This window comes from Ailuropoda melanoleuca, chromosome X, assembly GCF_002007445.2.
Source record: "Ailuropoda melanoleuca isolate Jingjing chromosome X, ASM200744v2, whole genome shotgun sequence".
NCBI lineage: Eukaryota > Metazoa > Chordata > Mammalia > Carnivora > Ursidae > Ailuropoda > Ailuropoda melanoleuca.
Genome location: NC_048238.1, coordinates 55,493,975 through 55,520,460, shown reverse-complemented (window position 1 = coordinate 55,520,460; position 26,486 = coordinate 55,493,975). Strand labels below are relative to the sequence as shown.

The window sequence follows — 26,486 nt, the reverse complement described above, 5'->3', positions numbered from 1 at the left end:
AATGCTAAGTGAAATAAGTCAAGCAGAGAAAGACAATTATCATATGATTTCTCTCATCTATGGAACATAAGAACTAGGATGAACGGTAGGGGAAGAAAGGGATAAAGAAAGGGGGGGTAATCAGAAGGGGGAATGAAACATGAGAGACTATGGACAATGAGAAGCAAACTGAAGACTTCAGAGGGGAGGTGGGTGGGGGAATGGGATAGACTGGTGATGGGTAGTAAGGAGGGCACATATTGCATGGTGCACTGGGTGATATACGCAACTAATGAAGCATCGAACTTTGCATTGGAATCCGGGGATGTACTGTATGGTGACTAACATAATATAATAATAAAATTTAAAAAAAAAAAGAAATAGTATTGTACATCTGTCTAGCCTCTCATGCTAAGGAAAGACTTATTAGGTTCTGTGTTAAATCCAAGTCTGACTTTGGTAGTCATAAGAGTCATAATTTGCATTAGTCATCTCTAAACTCGGTAATAACACTTTACGTTATTCTAATGCTGTCATTTTTTACCTTGCTTGTTCATGTTTACATGTAGATTTTTCAACGTTATTAAATATTTTTCAAAAACATGACTTAACAGTTACATAATGTTACATCCTGTGAATATATATTGATTTAACCATTTCTTTACTGTCAGTCATTTATATACTTTCAAATTTTTTCATACACTAAAAATAACTGCAGTGAATATCCTAAAGGCTGAATTTCTACATGCATGTAAGATTATTTTCTTAGCATACTTTCACAGTTGTCCTAGTTGTATGGCAAAAAACTAGGGCCTTGCATTAGGTTTACCTTCCTGATGAAATAGAGAAAACACAGTTCTACCCTTCATGCTCTTTGAGCAGAAGTAGAACTTGGGAAACTTCTGCTCTTTGCTTCACGCTGAAAAGTTTATGCAGCAAGACCACAGGGCTAACCAGAACCTCAAGTTTCTTGCTGTTTGGGAGTTCTCTGGTTCAGGCTCTACCCAAACAAGGATACCGGGAAAACAGTTGCAATCCCCTTCAAAGGGGTTAGTTCATAGTTTTCCATTTGAGTTTGAACATCAGAATGGTATAAAAATACTTTATCACTAAGCTTAGAGACGATAAACACAAGTTCTAAACTACCAAAATCAGATTTAGATTTAATGGGAAGAAGCAAATGAACTTTTCTTCACAATGAGAGTCTGGACAGATATACACTTACCCAACCCATGACCAGTCATGCTGCACTCACCATGAGGAGTGGAGAACAGACTGAGTAGGATGATAACACTGGGTTGAACTCCATGTTCTATAAGAACCTTTACAGCTTCAATTACAGTATTTCCAGTGCCTGAAATCAAATGACAACCAAATGCAGTAGCAACTTTAACATTTACCTCAAAACGTCTCTGAAGTTTCTCTGAAGTAAAGGCAGTTTGGTAATCTAACATAAGATACTAAGCAAAGCTTCATTGGAAGGTGCCTGTTCTTTATTCAACAATGTTCTCTTTTCTTTTTTTAAAAGATTTTATTTATTTGCTTACTTGCCTACTTACTTATTTATCTATTTATTCACTTATTTGAGAGAGAGAGAGAGAGAGAGAGAGAGAGGACTCTGATGCTGGGCTCGATCTCACGACCCTGAGATCAAGACCTGAGCCGAAACCAAGAGTTGGACACTTAACCAACTGAGCCACCCAGGTGTCCCACCCATGATGTTATTTTCAATAATGGACATGACACACACACTTTTCAGTTTTCAAATGCACAACAAACCCTAAATTCATTCAGTATTTGAGATATCAAATTTGACACCCACCCTCCACCACCAACCCTGGGAGACAATACCATGTGCGATCTGAATAAGCTTAAAAAACAGAATAGGAGAAAAAAATATTACTTTCAGGAGGATAAATTCTTGACAAATTCAGTGCTATCTTCATTGGGCTAAACAAGGGACATATTTCAATGTATTTTCTGTGTTCTATATATTTTGCCTCATTAGATCCTTTGCTTCAGTGTTTTCATTCATGTTAAAACCAAAGCTCTTTTGAGCTAATAAAGTTTATTTAGACATTATTTACTCTCTTATTACACAATAAAAATTCCCCAGTGAACTGCCCAGGGCAAAAACCCATTTAGAAACGCTTTTGCCTTTATATAAGGGTACCTAAAAGGCAATCGCTAAGTTGAACTGATTTAAACCCTAAGCAAAGTATACAAATTAAACTCCAGCCACTCACTGAGAATTGGATACATCAGAAGGACTTTTCTCCGGTAAATGTCTGGGGGGAACTTGGCATAATATACTTTGGCTCTTTGGGTCTCTTCATCACTCTGAATCAGGATCTTTCCAATTCGTATGGATCGACAGCAGTCTCGTAAACCTTGTTCCATTGCCTCACCTTGAAGAAGGAAAATTTTCAGAAGAGAAAAAAAAAAGGTTGGGGAGATAGAATTAAAGTCCAAATATAGGCCAAAGCAGAATGTGTGACTATTACTAATATGAAAAGGACATTGTCAAGATGGGAGCAATTCTTCTTAAGCTAAGAGCTTTTATTTCTGATATGCTCTTATTTTATACTTAGTGCAGGTCAATTAAACCAGATTAAGGCTGGTCAATGAAAGTAGGATAAACTAGTTTTATTGCCGGCTTTCAAGTTTTAGAGATGTCACACTTTCACGAAATACAAAAAATAAAGTGTTTTTTGTTGGGCTGCTCCCTGAGCTTTTCCAGTATCAGGACCATTTTACTCCTATTATTTTAAGGAAGCCTTTAAACCACCTCAACCTGTTATTTTCATCTGAAAAAAAAAAGATTTATGGAAGAATTGGGCTACAGAGCAAGGTGATATCAGGAGGTATCACTACACCCCAGCAATGACTTCAATGGCAGACGTTTGCTGGCAAACAGTGAAAAACTATATTGTTCCTTCCCTCCCCTCCGCCAAGAACCATAACCAACACTATTACTACCCCCTTGGTTTCTGAACACAGTTATTTTTTAGTCTAAATTCCTTTAAGGAAGTGATTGCCAAAATGAATCATTCTCGTACCACCTTCCAGATTTTAGGCTGTATCAGAATTCTATCTGCACTGTTATTTACTTCATAGTTTTCTTTAACTATTTTACATTTATTTTAAGAGGAAACTTTATATCACTGGTGTAAACATAAAAGCAGTTTCTAATATATATGAAAATCCACCAATAGCTAATAAGGTTAAAAAATAACCCAGACTGGGGCGCCTGGGTGGCACAGCAGTTAAGCGTCTGCCTTCAGCTCAGGGCGTGATCCCAGCATTATGGGATCGAGCCCCACATCAGGCTCCTCCGCTATGAGCCTGCTTCTTCCTCTCCCACTCCCCCTGCTTGTGTTCCCTCTCTCGCTGGCTGTCTCTATCTCTGTCAAATAAATAAATAAAATCTTTAAAAAAAAATAACCCTGACTGTGCATGACCCCATGGTCATCTGCTATATACCAGGCATGTGAGGACGCTGCTGCCTTTAGGGCAGGAATTGGACTGAAATAGAAGAAAAAATGCCTTAAAAGCCCATCTCCATTGTCTTCACCAGAAATAACATTGTCCTGAAAACCCTGTCATTGCTTAAAAGCTACCTTCTATTAAAAAGGGAGCTTAAAGCTCTTATTCTACTTGAGGTATTCAATTGTTCACAAACAGAAATTCACAGCCAGAGAAAAGGCAATGCTTATAGGTGAAAAAAAAAACCCCACCTGTCTCCAGTGCAAGTGAGGCTTCTTGGATCTTGTGTAAAAATTTATTTAGTTAGTTAGGTAGTTGCCAAATGGAAGTAATCATCCCCATGGAACAGGCAGACATTCTAATTACAGGCATGTGATTTTGTTGCACAAAGGTTGGTTTAAAAGAGTAATCAGTTGGACTCAAACACAAATACAGCATTTATAAGACCAGCAACTGGAAATGCCTAGAGTTAATAACAGTTAAGTGGTTTTGCCCTATGGTCACATACACATCAAATATAAAACTAAAAACATCAAATAAGTCATTCAGTCCAACTCCCGACAGGGTAGGACTGTTCCCTACAAAAGCAATTTAAGAAAAAACCAAATATTTCTCCAGTCAGGTATCCAAAGTTCCACAGGCCTGAATTTGTGCCATATTCCATCAGTCTTCAAGCTGCCCTGTTCTCCCCAAGCGGGCACCTTCTCATCCTCCTATCCTACCCTTAATCTCTCCGAAAGCTGGCTTGCCCGTGGGCCAGGCCACTAGAGTAGATGCTCTGCAGTTAATATCAGTCAAACTCAGCAACACACAGGCCATGATCCAAGGCACCGTGAGGACAGACAACACAGGTGGTGAGATTTAAGTTAAGGCAAGCTGCAATTATGACAGAAAAGCCCACCTCTCTCCCAGAAAACAACCGTTTTTCTGTGCATGCAAAGAAACAAGAATCACACATATGCAAACCTACCGCTTCTCATTATGCTGACCCCACAATTTCCCTTCTCAAATTTCACTCCTTCATACTTGTACCCTGTTGGGGAATAAAATCAAAGAATTTCTCTCTCATTACTGGAGCAATCCACTTATTTTTAAAGTGCCTATAGTTTAAAGCCAATGGGTACAGAGCAACTCTTGTCTAGACATTCTGTATAACCTCTTAGGTTCCCTGTGAAAGTAATGAGAAGTCATGATTTTTCAGTTATTTCTTAATTCTTCATAAGAAACCTGGGGGGATAATTGGGAGACGGGGACTTCATCGAGTAGGAACAGGACTTATGACAGCATGATATTCACATACACGTTCCTCAAATTGAATTCAGAGGGGAATCACTGCACTCTGAGCGCTATAACCCCATCAACTCAAACTGGGACCTCACTGTGAGGCACAGCAGAGAGCCTCCTCATTCCTTCCCTTTTTATGAGCTTCCACTCTGCCTTAAAAAGCAGAAGACAAAGGCTGAAGTGGTTACCAGGACGTGTTCAACCCTTGGTGTCATCCTGAATCTGTATCAATTATGATGCAACAAGCTCAGCCCCTAATTTTCATAAAGTCAACCTCTGAATAGAACAGATTCCATTATTTACTAGAGAACAAAATCAGAATTTCAAATCCCTGAAACAGGGATCTTCAGCTGTGTTCTATTAGAGTAAAACAAAGGACTCTCTCTCTGGATCTCATCATTTTTAGTTTTCTTTGTCTTTTTTACGCCTCATTCTTTTACCTGGACTTTCGATGCCAAACCAACCCACCCATTTATTCATACCAGCAGCTTCCCCACAGAGGTGAAGATAAGCTGCCAGCAATTCTTAACTCTGGTCCCAATGGGCTGTTATCAAGGGCAACACTTGCATGCTAAAGAATATTTATTAACTTTAACCTGAATTGACAAGCAAGCCATTAACAAAGTCATCCACATAAATTTCTTTACTAAATGTCTCTGAGTTTATTAAGTTGTTTAAAAGAACAGCTTCACCTAGACTCCTCATTTTGCATACTGATTTACTCAGACTGCTTTTTTCCCCCCATTTCCCCCCAAATTCTCAGAATTTTCATGACAAGAATCTGAGAGTAACAGCCCTGGTTACCTGTTGGGGTGGTCACAATGCATTCTTTATATGGCAGCTGATTCAATCCCTCTTCCACAACAAGTCTGATCTAGAGAGTCAAAAGAAGAAGGGGGTGAGAGCCTGCCAGGTCTAGTGTTAGCTGTTAGCTTCAGGAGCTGAACACTAGGCACAAAGTCAGTAACACAACAGGCGAGGGTTTAGCTTACGGAGGTAGGAAGGGGGCCCCCTATCACGGGTTAGATTCAGAAACAGATCCAAATGCTAGGCTGCTTGCTGCTGGGTATCCAACCTTGGGAGGCGCACGATTGCTACCAAAAGGCTCAAGTATGCTTTCTGATTCTCATTCAGTTAGTCCAGCTGATACTATGAGAGATGCGAAACTACAAGTGACAAGAGTCACCCTTGGAAGTAATATGCTTCTGGTAACTCTGAAAATAGTGCCCGCTGGGAACTTCTCCTTGTTCAGTACTTTGAAATTAAGTTGGATTCCTTTTAACAAAGGCTCATCATAATGCAAATAAAACCTGAAACTTCTCAGGAGGAAATAAATGAATGGACAGGGCTGAATCAATTTCCTGAGCTTGAAGTAGGAGACAGTAGAACGCACTGGGGCTTCTTGGCTTCAAAAAAAAAAAAAAAAGGCTCCAAATGATCTTAACGTGTGGTAGAGAGGAAAGAATCCATCAGAGCTACTAGAAATAGCCTCCAAAATCCAGATATGATATTCCTAGGAGCACCCAGAGCCTACTACAATAAAGGCAGTGCTGAGTCTGCAATGCACTTTTTCTCTAATCAATATTACATTACTGATTAAGAATTAGGAACAGCAGGGAGAAAGACCATGTTCTGTCATCACAACACAACACCTTGCTGCCATTAAAATGATCAATGCTAAATGGGCCAGCATTTTGTCAGCCTAAAGCAGCAGTGGGTCCAGCAACCTTATGAACACTGTGTATGTATGCACACTCATCTCTAGCCACCACCTTCTGGGGAGGTGAAGGTTTCTTATGAGCAAGTGGAAGGGAAATAAAGGATCCTTTTCTTTGGATAGGCTACATCTCCTAGTACCACTCTTCTTTTTTTTTAAGATTTATTTATTTGAGAGAGAGAGAGGTAGAGAAAGAGCGTGGGGGGGGGGAGTGGGCAGAGGGAGGAGGAGAGTCTCAAGCAGACTCCCTGCTGAGCGTAGAGCTTGACGTAGGATGTGATCTCATGACCCTGAGTTCATGACCTGAGCGAAAATCGAGAGTAAGACACTTAATGGACTGAGCTACCCTGGCGCCTCTCCCAGTAACACTCTTCTAAAGAGTCTTACCTCCTGCCCATCTCCTGCAACTCTGGGACAGAAATCAGTATGTCCAAGCCTTGCAGGGGAACATAAAACCAGCAGAAAGGTGACTTAATATAAGGAACTCAAGATCGGAGTGCCAGGGAAGCCAATCCTGACAAATCTAGGATAGAATTAACGTCAACTATAATGGGACCCTTGTGCTAGAACAGACAGTGTACTAGAAATCCTCAATACCAGAAACCTAAATAGCTCCAGTCCCGACCACAACCTCAAAAGACCCTCTGTACACTCTCCCAATATCAGAACCTTCAAAGCCAACTGCAGAGAACAGAAAAGGTCCAATTTACCATCCCCTCCTGTCAATTGTCATGGGTCCTTATCATCTTATTTGATTACAATATAATGCCTGCCCTTTCAAGCAAGTATTTTACAATAACCATGAACTTAACTCCTACCTTCTATAGACAAAAGGCAAAGAAAGCAAAGGAAAGAAGAACCATTTTCTACTAATGAACACCAACACTTCTGTTTTCTCCACAGTAGCCAATGACACAAGTTCCTTCCTCCTTGAACCCATTCCTTTGGTTTGATAAAAGCATAAAGACAGAATGGCCTAACTATCACTCCAGGAGTGCCAACTACACTGACCTCGATGTGATCCAAGGATTATTACTGCCCCTGGAAGCTCAAATGATTGTAAACAGAAGTGGCCTCTGAACCAGGGAGACTTAAAGCCAAAAGCACAACAGGCGCTGCCTACACACCTTTGGAATTAATATCTTCCCCAGGGAAAATCTAAATGAAAAGTTTCATGCCTTTTTCCCCCTCACGCTCCCTTTAATAATCTATCTTCTATTCTCCGATTACACCTGTTTGGTTAATGAGCCACTTTTCTTTCTTTCCCAAACTAAATACTGACAACAGCATTTCGAATGTGAACTCCATGAAATCAGGGACAAAGTCTGTTGTCTTCACTGTGGTATCTCCTCCCCCTGCAACACAGCTTAGCCCAGTGCCTGACTCGAGTTCAGCACATATTTCATCAATAGATGAACACTAATCACCACAGCAGAAAATGTGTCAACCTTATTCTAAGCACTGAGCACACTTAGATGTAAACACAAGAAGGAAATGCAGTGCTTTACCTGAAAACAACCCAACTCAGCCTGAGATCCTCTCAGACTTCACTAGCTAAACTGAACTGGGCTTATCAGAAAGGATGAACACTGACCATTTACAGCAATGTGGATGGAACTAGAGGGTTTTATGCTGAAAGAAGTAAGTCAATCAGAGAAAGACAATTATCATATGGTTTCACTCATATGTGGAATATAAGAAACAGCACAGAGCATCATAGGCGAAAGGAGGGAAAACTGAATGGGAAGTCATCAGAAAGGGAGACAAAGCATGAGAGACTCTTAACTACAGGAACCAAACTGAAGGATGCTGGAGGGGAGATGGGTGGGGGGATGGGGTAACTGGGTGATGGGCATTAAGGATGGCACGTGACGTGATGAGCACTGGGTGTTAGAGGCAACTCATGAATTACTGAACTCTACATCTGGAACTAATGATGTACTACATGTTGGCTAATTGAGTTTAAATTTAATTTTTAAAAAATTTTTTAAAAAGGTTTCCTTCACAAATTTAAAAATAAATAAATAAATAAACTGAATTGGGCTTGGCCAGTCCTTAACAGGAAGTCCCTGAGGAAAGTATATCCAGTCCAACTTAGTATTTCACATGTGAGGATAGTACAGAAAAGGCAAAATAAATAACCCCTCAGGTAAATTACAAGTGGGGGTATTAGTGTTTCTGTATTAAATGAGTACCACAAGGGTAACTACTAGGTCTCCTTACATCTTTGGTTTTCTTTTAATGTACTTCACTTCGCTGTCCTAAGATGACATATCTAAGGGTTGCCAAGACCCACTTGAGAGGTAGAAGTACCTCAGAATGACAGAGATGAGTTCATGGGCAATGTTTTGAGGTGAAAGGGATTGAGGCACAGCTTTAATGAAAGAGTAGAAATAATACGTCAGAAGCCTACCAGGATGACGATTACTTGGCACAATCTCTTTCACCCCCCAGAATAGAACGAAAAAGTCACCTGGCCTACTATGATTATATCAGTAGGAACAATGAAAGAAAAATGGAAAGCCTCCACCTACCAAACGATCCGCAGAAAACATGAAGTCCCCTCTACTGGCTGTCCTAGAAAGAAAGTAGTATAAATTTTAGTCCAGATTAGAGCTTTAAGGGAAAATATTACTTAACACATACAGTAACAATACTATTAAGACCTATTACATACTTAAAGCCTAAAAGCTTACATGTACAAACTACCACTGAAGCAAGATATTTTTCACTAGGATACAGGAATGTAAATGGAATGACTTGATAAATATTATTGAAAATGCTTACTTGATATCAACACTGGAGACAGGAATTGAAAAGATCATGCAGTCGCCCTCCCACTGAGCTGCCCAAGTATGTATTATCCAACCAGGATGAATGAAGCTCCCCCTGCAAGAGGGCAGCAAGCCCATAGCTCAAGGTAAGAGAAAAACTTCCACAGGATGAAAACCAGGTTCTTCCCATTCTCCCCCTCCAATCACCTTGATCTAAAACCCGCATCACCAAGATAAGTACCCCGTCTACTTTGTCTCTAATCCTTTTAGTAATGAGAATGACACAAACAAATCAATCCTCTACTTTTGCTGCTGTTTTCAAGAATGCATAACCTAACTTCGAAGACCTCTTTTGCAAATTATTGATAATTTGTTCCTTTTGCCTGTTTTTTTCAATCAAATACTTTATCCCCTAGATCTTTCTGTCATTTTTCTGTACATTTCCTTCTGGTCAACACTTTCATATCCCAAGGTGCCCAAGTAATAATAATGCAAAGTTGCACCTACCTGCCTAACCAACCCAAAAGGGAATGTTAAAAGGCTGACATATTTTTCTATATGTGAAAATCTCATATTGTTCTACCCCCTTCTCCCATATAAGTGAAATGATTTGACTGAACAGACTGATTTACAGTTTATGTACTTATAAATCCCCATCTGCCTATCCAGAGCATACCTAAAATATTCCAACACAGCATCAAAATGGCATATGCAAACATGTATTACCTCAGTACACCATTCATCACTACTCCTTTTTTATCAAGCTGCATTTATTTTTTCTGACAGGAAAAAGCAATGAAATATCCCCGACACAAATGACATTTGGTTTCTTAGAGTAACCACAGTGATATCATATTACAGATATTAACTCTCTCAAATATGACCCATAATTGAGCAATAGCAAGAATATAGGCCTGTATCCTTTATAAATATTCCTTAAATTCAGAAAACTATCCAAACATACCTATACACACACACACACACACACACACACACAGCCCATTTAAAACAGGCTGTATTTAAAGAACAAACTGACGGTGGCCAGAGGGGAGGGGGATAAAGGGATGGGCAAAATGTGTGAAGGCAAGTGGGAGATACAAGCTTCCAGTCACTGAATGAATAAGTCATGGGAATAAAAGGCACAGCATAAAGAATATAGTCCATGATATCGTAATAGCACTGTATGGTGACAGGTAGTAGCTACACCCGTGGTGAGTACAGTATAACGTATGAAATTGTGGAATCGTTATGTTGTACACCTGAAACTAATACAACATTGTGTGTCAACTATACTCAAATTTAAAAAATAAATTAAATAAGTAAATAAAACTAACTATTTCACATACTGTGGTTTTTATATAAAACTACACTATTACACTAGCACCTTTCATTTCTGGAATTAATCTTCACAATATACTTGTCAAGGAAATGAAAGTTAGTGACCTACAAAAAGTACTGAAGCCTACTTTCTGTCTGCTAGACCTGTACAAACAAGACAATCTAGACAGCCAGAATAGTTTTTCAATAGGGAGGAAAAATGTGGATTTGCCTCAAAAGAGATATTCAGTAATATTTCTTGGGAACACATTTGAAATACTTGTTTTTAATGTCTCAACAGTTGCACATAAATTTATTACATAGAAAAGTCACATTGTGATCAGAGTTGTCCAAATCCATTATTTTACTTTAAAATCAGACATTTTAACACCTTTCATATTCTCCCCCAAAATATCAGCTTCAGCGGATAACTTTTCCATAATCATCACCTTCTCTACATTCCAAAAAAGTACATGCTAGAGCTGTCATCTCTTGATAGCTATTTGACTTCCAATTAAAGCATTTACTGCTCCAAGTCATCCCACTACAAACAGCAATTACCAAACCGTCTCCTGCTATTTTAGACCCACACTGTTCAAGACCCATACTGCGTACTTTAAATCCATGTAGAAATTAAACTACAGCTAGAATATAATAAGTTGACTGCATTTTTTAAAAACCACAGTGGTCTTCAATATTCACATCTAAATCCTTAACACTGTTAACACTAGAGTTTCATAAAACAGATATACCTGTCAGATCAACAAGTTGCACATACTCTCTGAACCCCTACTTTATGCCCAACACTGCACTGAAGTGTTTGTTAATAAAGGAGTTTCAACCTAAACCCAGGTCTTATCTTATTCACTCCATATACTTTGTTTCAAATCGTCTCAAAATCATGTTTTTAAAAAACTCTTATACTAAAAACAAGGTTCTGAAAGTCACTTTAATCATCTTCTATCTAATAACAGTCACAAATAAAATCGAATGCAAAATTATCACAAAGCAACAAAAACTGACACACATTCCTGGGATATTCTAAAATATAGCCAAATGATCAAATATCAAATATTTAAACAGTGATATCTAATTCAGAACATGGAAACCTAATTAGTGTTAAGCCAAGCATTTTTTAGTTGTACAACCTCCAAACAGGATTAATAATGCAGACCTAATCATATCTGCGAATTCACTTTTCTTGACACTCCCCTCCCCTCAACAAGTGTGTCACATATCTGTAGCAACAAAATGAAAGCCAAAGGCAGCCATTTAAAAAAAAAATTATCTTCGCAATGAAACAACAAAAGAATGAGAATCATATAGGAAGTCAAATCCTCGTTCTAATGTGTACCTGGTAAACCTGACTCTTCCCTACTTAATGCTGTCTATAAAGCACCTTAAAATTTCTACAGAGGCAGGGCACCTGGGTGGCTCAGTTGCTCAAGTGTTTGCCTTCGGCTCAGGTCATGATCTTGGGGTCCTGGAACTGAGCCCCACATTGGGCTCCCTGCTGAGCGGGGAGCCTGCTTCTCCTGCTCCCTCTGCTGTTTCCCCTGCTTGAGCTCTCTGGCTTGCTCACTCTCTCTCTGTCAAATAAACAAGTAAAATCTTTAAAAAGAAAATTCTACAGAGGCTTCAGCAATTGTGTATATTTAAAAACATGGATGTTTCATAGCAAATGCAAACCAAGATGAAACCTCTTGAATCTCACTGAACTCTATTTACTTATCACCCATGACATAAACAACTATGACAGAGGAATGTTTTTATAAAATTAAAAAATTAAAACTTCAAGTAGACATCCTCTCCCCTGTTCATTCTAGTCCTTACTACTACTACTACTACTACTAGAGGAATTCTCTAGTGTGTTGCAAGATGTCCTCCCCTGGGACAATCACAAATTCAGTTTCTACAGCAGAAATTGCCATTTGATCACTCTCTGCTACTTCTCTTTATTCAGAATAAACTTGACAGCTCCCCCCTTTGATTTACAAAAACCATTTTAACAACTACACACGCACACTCACACTAAGCGTACAAAGATTTACTTACAAAGGTTTTCTAAAAAGGTCTGAAAGTTACAGCAGGTACCTAATATTATACATATATTACTCCCTTCTTTACCAGAGGTCACTATTTATTAAAAACTTCCTTGGTGGTTAAGTATTAAGCACTTGTGGTGCATTATCTGGTCTACGCCTCACACAATCTTAAGAGGTAGATTCCACTACTATCACTTAAGTGATGAAAATGGTGAGGCTTACAGAGGTGAAGTACTTCAAGGTACTTCCCAGCCTGAAGTTCTCTGATTCCAAGTTCCTGATAAAGCCATTATTTATTTTGCTCTAATGAGGGAATGTTTTCTAAAGGTGACAGTTTTGAGATATATTTTAATTTCTCTCCCTGCAAATCAGACTGGCATGGATATACAATTCAAACAATGAAATAGAGCCTGGGAGGCAAATAAAAAAACATCATTAAAATACTCCTTCTGAAGAGGGAGAAGTTGCCATTATAACATGGCTTGTAAAAAAGCTAACACAGGGGCTCCTGGGTGGCACAGCGGTTAAGCATCTGCCTTCAGCTCATGGCGTGATCCCGGCGTTGTGGGATCGAGCCCCACATCAGGCTCCTCCGCTATGAGCCTGCTTCTTCCTCTCCCACTCCCCCTGCTTGTTCCCTCTCTCGCTGGCTGTCTCTATCTCTGTCGAATAAACAAAATCTTTAAAAAAAAAAAAAAGCTAACACATACAAGAACACACCCTTTTCAAAAATTATTACATCAAAACCTCTGACCTATAACTTAAAACAATTTAATTTAAATCAAATCCCAGTAGCACTGATTTAGGTATCATTTAAAAAACAAGGCCTGAGGAGGGAGTTAAGATGGCACAGTAGTAGGGGGAGCTAGGCTTGCCTTGTCTCTAAATCACAGCTAAATAAAAATCAAAACTTTCTGAACACCTGAGAGATCCACCTGAATGGTGAAGAGAACGAACTGGAGAACTAGAGGGAAAAGAAGCCACATAGTGGAAGTAGGACATCATACCGGGGGGAGGGAGTCTTAATCTCAGAGAGAGGAAAGAGAGAAACAGAAGGCAGCATGCAGGGAACTGCACAAGAGAGAGAGACTTACTCAACACCATTCAACACCAGAGTGACCGATTATTTCAAGTTTTTACAAGCACTGGAGCCCAAAGTCTAAAGTTTAGAAGTCCGGGCCACTGCTGGGACGCAGGCAGAGCAGTGCTCCTGTGGGGAAGGAGGGCAGAAGCCCAGGAGTGGACAGTGTGCTCTGAGGATCCCCTGAGTTGCACAGGTAGAAATAATTTCCCTTCTTGTAGGGCATCTGGGGGAGGTAGAACAGCCTCTCAGTGGACACAAAAGCTAGCAGATGCCAAAGTGAGACCCCATTTATTAGCACAGGAACAGAGACACCTGCTGAGGGAAGTAAACCTTGATGCCAGCTTTTTGCTGCACTTTACCATAAACTCCAGTCACTGTGCAATCGTGCTAATGGGCACCATCAGCAGTGTGGGGAGACCCTCTCTCAGAGGATCAGCATGGGTCCACATGCACCACATACCTAAAATTCGGAGTTTGGAGTTTTGAAACCCAGCTGTGTCTGACATAAAACACAGGAGCTCTGTACCACTTGGCAGGCAGACAGCTTGGAGGCAGGGATCTGACAGAGGCCAGGGGCACAAGAGGGGTGAATATTTGCTTTTCTGTGAGGGCTTTCTGAAGAGTGGTAGACAGGAACTCTCTGCTCTGGGGACAAGAGAGCAGAGCAATGCCATTGCCCGCCCCCCCACCCCCATCACCACTGACCTACTTCAATGAGCAACACAGCACCAGTGGACCTGGAGTCTGGAGCTACGTGCACCAAGCAGCCTCCTGCCTCCCCTCCCCACCCCCTGCAGGTGCATCTCCACTAGGGCAAATCTACCAGAGAATCAGTGCATCAGGCCCCTCCCCCAGAAGACCAGCACAAATTCCTCACATGCACCAAATCTACTGATCATAGAGTACTGCAAAGCTTCAGCTCTAGGGGAAATAGGATCTAGCTTTTTTTTTTTTTACCTCTTCTTAATACAGCCATTACCCTCAGGAGCAGGAATATAACAGGCTTTCCTAACAATCACACACACACAAAAACAGTGACCTAGAATAAATAACAAGGTGGAGGAATTCACCCCAAAAGAAAGAACAGGAAGAAGTCACGGCCAGGGATTTAATCAATACAGATACAAGTAAGATGTTTGAACCAGAATTTAAATCAACAATTATAAAGATACTAGCTGGGCTTGAGAAAAGCATAGAAGACACCAGAGAATCCCTTACTGCAGAGATAAAAGAACTAAAATCTAGTAAGGCCAAAATCACAAATGCTATAACCAAGATGCAAACCTGAATGGCTGCCATGACTATGAGGATGGACAAAGCAGAGGAGTAAATCAGTGATACAGAAGATAAAAGCATGGAAAACCATGAAACTGAAAAGAAGAGGGAAAGAAAAGTACTAGATCACCAATGCAGACTCAGGAAACTCAGCAACTCCATGAAGCATATTTCTATCACAGGGGTCCCAGAAGAAGAGAGAAAAAAAGGAGATTTATTTGAACAAATTATAGCTGAAAACTATCCTAATCTGGGAAAAGAAACAGACATTGAAATCCAAAAAGCACAGAGAACTCCCATTAAATTCAACAAAAGCTGATGATCACCAACACATATCACAGTCAAATCACAAAATACACAGACAAGGAAAGAATCCTGAAATCAGCAAGGGAAAAAGAGTCCTTAACCTACAATGGAAGACAGAATAGGTTTCCAACAGATACCTCCATAAACTCTTGGCTGGCCAGAAGAAAGTGGCAGGATATGTTCAATATGCTGCATGGGGAAAAAAATCTGCAGCCAAGAATATTTTATCCGGCAAGGCTGTCTGTCATTCAGGATAGAAGGAGAAATAAAGAATTTCCCAGACAAAACTAAAGGAGTTCATGACCACTAAACCATCCCTGCAAGAAATATAGAAGGGGCCTCTTCAGATGGGGGAAAAAAAGAACAAAGATGACAAAAATTAGGAAAGAACAGAGAACACCAGAAACACCAACTTTACAGGTAATACAATGGCACCAAATTCTTATCTATCAATAATCACTCTGAATGTAAATGGATTAAATACCACAATCAAAACACACAGGGCACTAGAATGGATTAAAAAAACAAGACCCATGTACATGCTGTCTACAAGACTCATTTTATTTTTTTTTTACTGGCATCATCAAGACATACATATTTTTTTCAAATTTTTATTTAAATTCTAGTTAGTTAACATACAGTACAATAGTGGTTGCAGGAGTAGAATTCAGGGGTTCATCACGTACATTACAACAGCCAGTGCTCATCATAACAAGTGCCCTCCTTAATAATACCCATCACCCATCAAGCCCATCCCCCACCCAGCTTCCTCCATCAATCCTCAGTTTGTTTGCTATCATTAAGAGTTACAAGAGACTAAATTTAGACCTAAAGACACCTGCAGATTGAAAGTGAGGAGATGGAAAACCATCTATCATGCTAATGGACATCAAAAGAAACTCAGATTAGCCATACTTATATCAAACGAGATTTGAAACCAAGACTTAACAAGAGATGAAGGGCACTGTATCATAATTAAGGGGTCTGTCCATCAAGAAGATGTAACAACTCTAGGTATTTATGCCCCCAACTTTGGAGCACCCAAATATATAAATCAATTAATAACATACATAAAGAAACTCATTGATAATAATACAATAAAAGTAGAGGACTTAATTTTTTTTAAGAGTTTATTTATTCATTTGACAGAGAGAGAGACAGCCAGAGAGGGAACACAAGCAGGGGGAGTGGGAGAGGAAGAAGCAGGCTCCCAGCAGAGCAAGGAGCCCGATGTGGGGCTCGATCCCAGGACTCCGGGATCACGCCCTGAGCCAAAGGCAGACACTTAACGACTGAGCCACCCAGGTGGCCCAAAGTAGAGGACTTTAATACCACACTTGCAGCAATGCACAGACCATCTACACAGAAAATCAAGAAGGAAACGATGGCTTTGAATGACACACTGGACCAGATGGACTTAACAGACATTTTCAGAACATTTTATCCTAAAGAGCAGAATACACATTCTTTTCAAGTGCACATGGTACATTCTTCAGAACAGATTACACACTGGATCACAAATCAGCCCTCAACAAGTACAAAAAGACTGAGATTATACCATGCCTATTTTCAGACCACAGTGCTATGAAACTTGAGGTCAACCACAAGAAAAAATTTGGAAAGACTACAAATACACAGAGGTTAAAGAACATCCAACTAAAGAAAGAATGGGTTAGCCAGGAAATTAAAGATGAAAAAAAAAGATACATGGACCCAATGAAAATGAAAATACCACAGTCCAAAACCTTTGGGAGGTAGCAAAGGTGGTCCTAAGAGGGAAGTATATTGCAATACAGGCCTACCTCAAGAAGCAAGAAAAGCCTCAAATACAGAACCTAACCATGCACCTAAAGGAGCGAGAAAAGGAACAGCAAATAAAGCATAAAGCCAGGAGAAGGGAAATAATAAAGATTAGAGCAGAAATAAATGATACAGAAACCAAAAACTATAAAAATTCAATGAAACTAAGAGCTGCTTCTTTGGAAGAAAAACTGATAAACCCCTAGCCAGACTTATCAAAAAGAAAAGAGAAAGAACCCAAATAAATAAAATAATGAATGAAAGAGGAGAGATCACAATCAACACCACAGAAATAGAAACAATTATAAGAGAATATTATGAAAAGTTACATGCCAACAAACTGGGCAATCTGGAAGAAATGGACAAATTCCTAGAAACATAAAAATGACCAACATTGAAACAGGAAGAAATGGAAAATTTGAACAGACCCACCAGTAAAGAAATTGAAACAGTACTCAAAAATCTCCTAACAAACAAAGTCCAGGGCCAGATGGCTTCCTAAGGGAATTCTACCAGGCATTTCAAGAAGAGTTAGTACCTATTCTTCTCAAACTGTTCCAAAAAATAGAAATGGAAGAAAACTTCCAAACTTTCTATGAAGCCAGCATTACCTTGATTACAAAACCAGACAAAGACCCCACTAAAAAGGAGAATTACAGGCAAATATCCCTGATGAACACAGATGTAAAAATTCTCAATAAAACACTAGCGAATCAAATTCAACAATACATTAGAAGAATTATTCACCACGATCAACTGGAATTTATTCCCAACTGCAGGGGTGGTTCAATATTCACAAATCAATCAATGTGACAAACCTCATTAATAAAAGAAAGGATAAGAACCATATGATCCTCTCAATCAATGCAGAAAAAGCATTTAAAAAATAGAGCATCCATTCTTGATTAAAAAAACCCTCAACAAGGAGGAACAGAGGTAACATACCTCAAAGTCATAAAGGTTATATAGGAAATATCCACAACTAATATCATCCTCAATGGGGAAAAACTGAGAACTTTTCCTCTATGGTCAGGAGCAAGACAGGGATATTCACTTTCACCACTACTATTTAACATACTTTAGGAACAGCAATCAGACAATACAAAGAAATAAAAGGCATCCAAATCGGCAAAGAAAAAGTCAAACTTTCACTATTTGCAGACGACATGATACTTCTACTCCACCAAAAAACTGCTACACCTAATACATGAATTCAGCAAAGTTGCAAGATATAAAATTAGTGTATAGAAATCTGGTGCTTCTACTGGGTGTTTACCCCAAAGTTACAGACGTAGTAAAGAGAAGGGCCATATGCACCCCAATGTTCATAGCTGCATTGTTCCACAATAGCCAAATCATGGAAGGAGCCGAGATGCCCTTCAACAGATGACTGGATTAAGAAGCTGTGGTCCATATATAGAATGGAATATTACTCAGCTATCAGAAAGAAGGAATTCTCAACAATTGCTGCAACATGGACGGCACTGGAGGAGATAATGCTAAGTGAAATAAGTCAAGCAGAGAAAGACAATTATCATATGATTTCTTTCATCTATGGAACATAAGAACTAGGATGATCGGTAGGGGAAGAAAGGGATAAAGAAAAGGGGGGTAATCAGAAGGGGGAATGAAACATGAGAGACTATGGACTATGAGAAACAAACTGAAGACTTCAGAGGGGAGGGGGTGGGGGAATGGGATAGACTGGTGATGGGTAGTCAGGAGGGCACGTATTGCATGGTGCACTGGGTGTTATACGCAACTAATGAAGCATCAAACTTTACATCGCAATCTGGGGATGTACTGTATGGTGATTAACATAATAAAATAAAATAAAATAAAATAAAAAAAGAAAAGTAAAGCTTTCAAAGGTGGTTCAATATTTGCAAATCAAAGATGTGATACACCACGTTAATTTAAAAAAAAGGAGAAGAACCATACAATCATGTCTGTAGATGCAGAAAAGATTTGACAAAATACCACATCCATTCATGATAAAAAAAAATACCCTCAACAAAGTAGGTTTAGAAGGAGCATACCACAACATAATAAAGGCAATATATGAAAAACCCACAGTTAATATCATTTCTCAATGGAGAAAATCTAAAACTCTTTACTTTATGATCAGGCACAATTCAGGGATTTTCACAATCACCGCAATTATTCAAATAGACCTGGAAGTCCAAGCCACAACAATCAGACAACAAAAAGAAACAAAAAGAATCCAAATTGGCAAGGAAGAAGCAAAACTTTCAATATTTGCAGATGACATGATACTCTATTTAAAAACCCAAAGACTCCACCAAAAAACTGCTAGAACTTGTACATGAATTCAGTAAAGTCATAATATACAAACTCAATATACAGAAATCTGAGCATAGGCAGCAACCTCTACGACATCAGCCAAGCAAACTTTTTCATAACACATCTCCAAAGACAAGAGAAACAAAAGATAAAATTAACTTGTGGGACTTCATCAAGATAAAAAGCTTCTGCACAGCCAAGGAAATAGTCAAAAAAATAAAAGGCAGCCTACGGAATGGGAGGAGATATTTGGAAATGATACTACAGATAAAAGACTGGTATCCAAGATCTACAAGGAACTTCTCAATACACGGGAAACAAATAAATTATTCATAAAATGGGCAGAAGCTATGAACAGACACTTTTCCAATGAAGACATACAAATGGCTAAGAGACACATAAAAAAATGTTCAAAATCATTAGCCATCAGGGAAATTCAAATCAAAACCATACTGAGATACCACCTTATGCCAATTAGAGTGGCAAAAATTGACAAGGCAAGAAACAACAATTGTTGGAGAGGATATGGAGGAAGGGGATCCCTCCTACACTGTTGGTGGGAATGCAAGTTGGTACAGCCACTCTGGAAAACACTGTGAAGGTCCCTTAAAAAGTTCAAACTTGAGGTACCTTATGATCCAGCAATTGCACTACTGAGTATTTAACCCAAAGATACAGATGTAGTGAAGAGAAGGGCCATATGCACCCCGATGTTCATAGCAGCATTGTCCACAATAGCTAAATTGTGGAAGGAGTAGAGATGGCCCTTCAACAGATGACTGGATTAAGAAGATGTGTTCCATTTATAAAATGGAATATTACTCAGCCATCAGAAAGAATGAATTCTCAACATTTGCAGCAACATGGACAGGATTGGAGGAGATTATGCTAAGTGAAATAAGTCAAGGAGAGAAAGACAATTATCATATGATTTCACTCATTTATGGAACATAAGAAATAGGAAGATAGGTAGGAGAAGGATGGGAAGAATGAAGGGGGGTTAAACAGAAGGGGGATGGACTGTGAGAGACTGTAGACTGTGGGATACAAACAGGGCTTCAGAGGGTAGCAGGGTGGGGGATTGGGATAGGCCAGTGATGGGTATTAAGGAGGACAAATATTACATGGTGCACTGGGTGTTATACACAAACAATGAATCGTGGAACCCTGCATCAGAAACTAGGGATATACTGTATGGTGACTAACATTACATAAAAAATTATTATAAAAAAAGAAATCTGTCCATTTCTACACATAAATAGTAATGCAGAAGGAAGAGAAATTAAAGAATGAAGTGCATTTACAATTTTACCAAAAGCAATAAGGTACCTATGAATAAAGCTAAGCAAAGTGGGGAAAAACCTGTACTCTGAAAACTACAAAACACTGATGAAAGAAATTGAAGCTGCCCAGCTTCTGAATGCTAGACATGTCTCCAAAGGCAAGAGAAACAAAACAAAAAATGAACTATTGGGACTTCATCAGGATAAAAAGCTTTTGCACAGCAAAGGACATAGTAAACAAAAGTAAAAGGCAATATATGGAGTGTGAGAAGATATTTGCAAATGATATAACAGACAAAGAGATTTTATATATCCAAAAATCTATATAGAACTTATCAAACTAAACACCTGGAAGGCAAAGAATCCAGTCGATAAATGGGCAGAAGACATGAATAGACATTTCTCCAAAGAAGACATCCAAATGGCCAACAGACACATGAAAAAATGCTCAACATCACTGGGTATCGGGGAAACACAAATCAAAACCACAAGGAGACACCACCTTACACCAGTTATAGTGGCAAAAATTAACAAGTTAGGAAAGAACAAATGTTGTTGAGGATGCAGAGAAAGAGAACCCTCTTACACTGTTGGTGGGAATGCAAGCTGGTACAGCCACTCTGGAAAACAGCATGGATATTCCTTAAAAAGTTAGAAATGGAACTACCCTATGACCCAGCACTGCACTTCTAGGTATTTATCCAAAGGATACAAGCATAATGATTTGAAGGGGCACCTGCACCCCATTGTTTATAGCAGCAATGTCCACAATAGAAAGAGCCCAGACGTCCAGTGACGGATGAATAGATGAAGAAGAGGTGGTGTTTAAATACAATGGAATAATACTCAACCATCAAAAAGAATGACATCTTGCCATTTGCAATGATGTGGATTGCATTAGAAGGTATTATGCTAAGTGAAATAAGTCAGGGATAGAAAGACAAATACCATATGAGTTCACTCATATGTGGAATTTAAGAAACAAAACAGATGAACATAGGGGAAGGGAAGGAAAAATAAATTAAGATAAAAAGAGAGAGGGAGGCAAACCATAAGACACTCTTCCCTATAGGAAACAAACTGAGGGTGGCTGGAGGGGTGGCAGGTGGGAGGAAGGGATGATTGGGTTATGGGCATTAAGGAGGGCATTTGAAGTAATGGGAACTGGGTGTTATATGCAACTGATGAATCACTAGATTTTACCCCTAAAACTAATAATACACCAAGTGGTCACTAAATTGAATTTAAATAAAGAGCTTAAAAAAGAAATTGAAGCTGCCAGAAAGAAATGGAAAAACATTCCACGTTCACGGGCTGGAAGAACAAATAGTGCTAAAATGTGTATACACCCAAAGCCATCTGTACATTTAATGCAATCTCTATCAAAATACCAACAGCATTTTTCACAGAGCTAAACAATCCTAAAATTTGTATGCAACAAGAAGACCCCAAATACTCAAAGCAATCTTGAAAAAGCAAAGCAGATTTGTTTCTTCAAATTATGTTATAAAACTGTAGTTAGCCAACATACAGTACATTATTAGTTTTTGATGTAGTGTTCAATAATTCATTGGTTGTGTATAACACCCAGTGCTCATTACAACACATGCCCTTCTTAATAGCCATCACCCAGCTACTGAATATAATAAAAAACAAATAAGTAAGTAAATAAAACTAAAAAATAAACCCTGTGGTAATCAAAACAATATGCTATTGGCACAAAAATAGACACATACATCAATGAAATGACCCGGCTTCCTTGCCCCTTGCATTGGGGTCTGTGAACAACTTGCACAAAGGTACTGCATGATCTTTGAAGTCCTCATGAGACTGAGCGCCACTTTCCTTAATCATGACCCTGTATCAGACTTTTCCATTCATGTGTAAATCCCTAGTTTTCTCTGCATGCTTTTTGAATCACTTCTCAAATACAATACTTGCCTAGCTGCCTAGCCCAGCTATGCCAACTTAAGACAACTGGTGATGCTTGGACTGTGTAGGACTATCTTCTCTTCTATTGACCTTAATAACCTAGTAGATACTAAAATAAATAGGTGAGAAAAGTAGGAAGATGAGGAAAAACTAAAAATGAAGAAAAACTGAAATTAATTTTGAAAAGAGGAAGGCCTGTTTCATAGCCAAGGGAGAGAGAAAAGCACAGAGAGAAGCATTTTCTTGCATGATTCTGAACACTTTCCTGGAACATATAAATGAGAAGGTTGAGATGATTAGATGACCCAGCCTCAAGGTCGAGAGGGAAGAGAAGGTTGAGAAGGAAAGAGAAAATTGGTGATTCATGGCATTTTACATCTTGCCTCTTTTAGGCCAATCTCATCCTTGATAGGATGCTGTCAAATTCCTCAAAGTACACACAAAGGACACAGATGTCTAGTCCCCACTGCAGGTGAGCCTGGAATTCCTCCCATCTTCTTTGGTTTAGATTTCACCTATGAGTTGGTCTATCAGATGAACTTGATGTTGAATGAGCCAACCTCCTTTGGGCTGGATCCTCACCAACTGGAAGTAGGAATGAGCAGAAGACAAGGAACAAAACCCCATGCCAACTTGAGACCTCAGAGCAGTACAAGGTAGCTGAGAAGCCATTTACTGATTTGCTAAGGAAAGTGGGTAAAATGCACAGCACAGTGCATCAGGGGGAATCATCTCAAGGATGAATCTGAGCTCTTTCCCCTGATTCCTCTCTCAGAAGATGTAGATGAGGTTGAAAGACAGCCAAAGGCACCCTATCACATGGTCTTAATTGAGATAATAGGGCGGGGTCATCTAATCATTGTCTCAATGCTTCTCAAGCTTTTCCAGGGCAAAATAACCACCTGCTAGATACTCCTCCGTAATGTAGATTCCAGTTCCTACTTCCAAGGATGGGAAGCCAGTCAGTCACATTTATAGGTGCTGAGAGACTAAATAAAAGACAGGCCATGGATGGATCATGGTGCAAAAATACAACTCTGACCCACAAACTGCAGCAATCTGCCCAGGAACCAACTCCCTCATCTATGATGAACAGTTCAGGAAGCCAGCTGCCACCAGTCCAACTTGGAAGAAGTTAGGTCACTAACTTTAGTAACAATCTGGGAAGCTAAACAATACTTCCTGTAGCAATAGTCCCCAAATTAACAGTTTTATTAACAGACAGCTTTCCTAAATTTTGTTCCCACTTCCAATTTAGGACAAACCAGGGAAATCCAAATATGTACCCCTAACCAATCCCCCTGGTTTTAGTTAGCCCCCCTACAGCTTCCCCATGCCAACAGCCTCCAATCACAGCAGACCTGAAGTCTCCCTTTTTTCTACTCTAAAGCTTTCCCACTACTCTGTCATGGAGATGTGCCAAAATACAAGTGAGAGAGGCTGACTGCCTTGCAATAGCAAGCATTGAATAAATAGCCTTTTCTTTACTCATCTGGGTGGTCTTCATTTATTTTTCACAGTGCTCAGTAATTATTTGTTGAATGAACAATAAATAATAATTGAATACAGAAACGTATAAGACATCAATACCGTGCAAGTTTCACAGAATAACTGACTGGGCTCTACTTCCTGTCATGCATGATGATGAAACTCCCAGACTGTGCTTTAGATATTCACTCTGAACCTCAGTGGTGATTATGTTCTCTCCCAGCCCCATGGGCAGGTAAGGGTAAAAACTCTGAGAGAAGTGTGGGTGCATATGTTAGGGGCTATCCCATGGGTGCCTTCTTCTTTTCTTTAGATGTATTCTGGGGTGGTGTTTTCAGAATGAGGGCTGTGGGGAATGAACTTTGTCCTGAATTCAATTCATTAATTTTTGCTTCCTTGGTGTGGAGCTCCTATTCCCTCAGCTCATTATGAGCTGGTAGGGTGTCATGAGACATCTTCTCTGCAACTAGAGAGATAAACCCGGGACATGGGCTCATCATCAGTTTTATGAGAAACGGGAGAACATCTTGTGTGGTTAGTTCCACCAATTCTTACTTGGGTCCTTGGAGTTGGGAGAAGGGTGTGTGTAAGAGCCTTTTCCAGGCCACCATTTGCTCACACATTGCCCTGAGAATTAGATCTTTGCATGCTCCTTGGGTCTGGCCCATCTGTTCTGAGATTCACAGGGTGGAGCAGAAGGTGAATCCTGGTGAGCTGAATGGGGTTGGGAAGTGCTGAAGGGGGTGAGGAAGACCTGACAGATGATAGACTAAACCTGACCGGGAATTGGGAGTAGTTTGTCCAACTTCAGGCTTCAGCCTAGAGAGTCAGAATGGACACTGAGATACCTCCTTGCTGTCAAGAGAGAAAGGTTCTTGGCATCAGAGACCAGACAGATGCTAAACTAGTTTTCTTGGGCAAAATTGTATCATTATTTATCCATTCTCTAGTCTCTGGACTAGTCCACTTTATTGTCCAAGTAGCAGAGTGGGGGTGGTTTAGATATGTCCTGAGAGGCATCATGACATTCTCATGATGAATTTAGCATCAAAACAGTTCTGTTGCTGTACCTGCACTGGCGAAACTTTATTAAAATCTAAATTTAAAAAATGAATAAAAATAAATAAATAAAATCAAAATCTCCTTCCAACTCAGAAAACCCTTCCACAAACACACAAAAAGAGGAAACAGTTTTATTTGTTTGTTTGTTTGTTTTAAAGATTTTATATATTCATTTGACAATAGTAATAGCAAAAGCACAAGTCAAGTGGAGAGGCAGAGGGACAGTAAGAAGCAGACTGCCCACACTGAGCAGGAAACGTGATGCAGAGTTTCATCCCAGGATTCTGAGATCATGAGCTGTGCCAAAGGCAGATGCTCAACTGACTGAGCCACCCAGGCACCCAACACTTTATTTTTTATAGGGTTTTTTTTAATGATTTTTTTTATATTATGTTAGTCACCATTCAGTACATCCCCAGTTTCCGATGTAAAGTTCGATGCTTCATTAGCTGCGTATAACACGTAGTGCACCATGCAATGTGTGCCCTCCTTACTACGCATCACCGGTCTATCCCAATCCCTCACCCCCCTCCCCTATGAGGCCCTCAGTTTGTTTCTCATAGTCCATAGTCTCTCATGTTTCATCCCCCTTCTGATTACCCCCATTCTTTTTTTTTCAGGTAAACAGAATTTTTAAAAAATTTTATTTAAAAGTAATTAACATATAATGTATAATTAGTTTCAGAGGTAGAGTTTAGTGATTCATCAGTTGCATACAACACTCAGTGCTCATTACATCAAGTGCCCTCCTTAATCAGAATTTTTTAAAGTAAAAGTACATCTCAAATATTGCATGAGTTGTACTTATAGTACAAAATTACTTGTTAATCTGAAATTTGAATTAAACCTGGCAGGCTGTATTTTTATTTGCTAAATCAGGTAATTTACTCAAGGACCTATTTAGATGGCAGGAAGGAGTCCTGGTCCCCCACTTGGCCTTGGAGGCCCTGTGATGGAGAAGCCAGGACTGCTCTGGGAAGCTGATCTACCTTCGTACCAATGCCTCAAACCTCAAGGTCCAGCCTGACTAGAAGCATTGATGTATTCATTTTTGTCATTTTCAGAGCAAATGTGCCTGAGAAATGATAGAAATACCTAGAAGTATTTTCCAAAGCATTTCCAAACCCTTGCCTTATTTAATTATCATGACAATCCTGTCAGGTAGTGTAAATCTGATTTTACAGTTTGAAAAAGTAGACAATCCTGTCAGGTAGTGTAAATCTGATTTTACAGTTTGAAAAAGTAGATCTAAAGAAGTTAACTGACTTGCTCAACAGCGTGCTGCAAGCAGGCATGGAGCTGGGTCAGGGGCCCTCAGGGCTCATCTCCTCTGCATCATGGTGGCCAGCT

General features: G+C 39.5%; 1 protein-coding gene across 6 annotated transcripts in view; it reads right to left on the bottom strand.

Annotated features, from left to right (window-relative positions):
- UPRT (uracil phosphoribosyltransferase homolog) overlaps positions 1-26,486 on the bottom strand; it is a 144,665-nt gene that overhangs the window by 103,392 nt on the left and 14,787 nt on the right. For 2 of the 6 annotated variants that reach the window (XM_034648789.1, XM_034648787.1), the window contains exons 2-7: positions 9,254-9,355; positions 9,001-9,043; positions 5,554-5,623; positions 4,436-4,498; positions 2,226-2,387; positions 1,205-1,333 (exon numbers count right to left, since the gene is read on the bottom strand). In XM_034648789.1, the coding sequence (XP_034504680.1) occupies positions 1,205-1,333; positions 2,226-2,387; positions 4,436-4,498; positions 5,554-5,623; positions 9,001-9,043; positions 9,254-9,355 (569 nt within the window). Of the gene's footprint in view, positions 1-1,204; positions 1,334-2,225; positions 2,388-4,435; positions 4,499-5,553; positions 5,624-9,000; positions 9,044-9,253; positions 9,356-26,486 lie in introns of those variants that run through there. The other 4 variants (XM_034648791.1, XM_034648788.1, XM_034648790.1 and 1 more) reach the window with 3 other exon arrangements.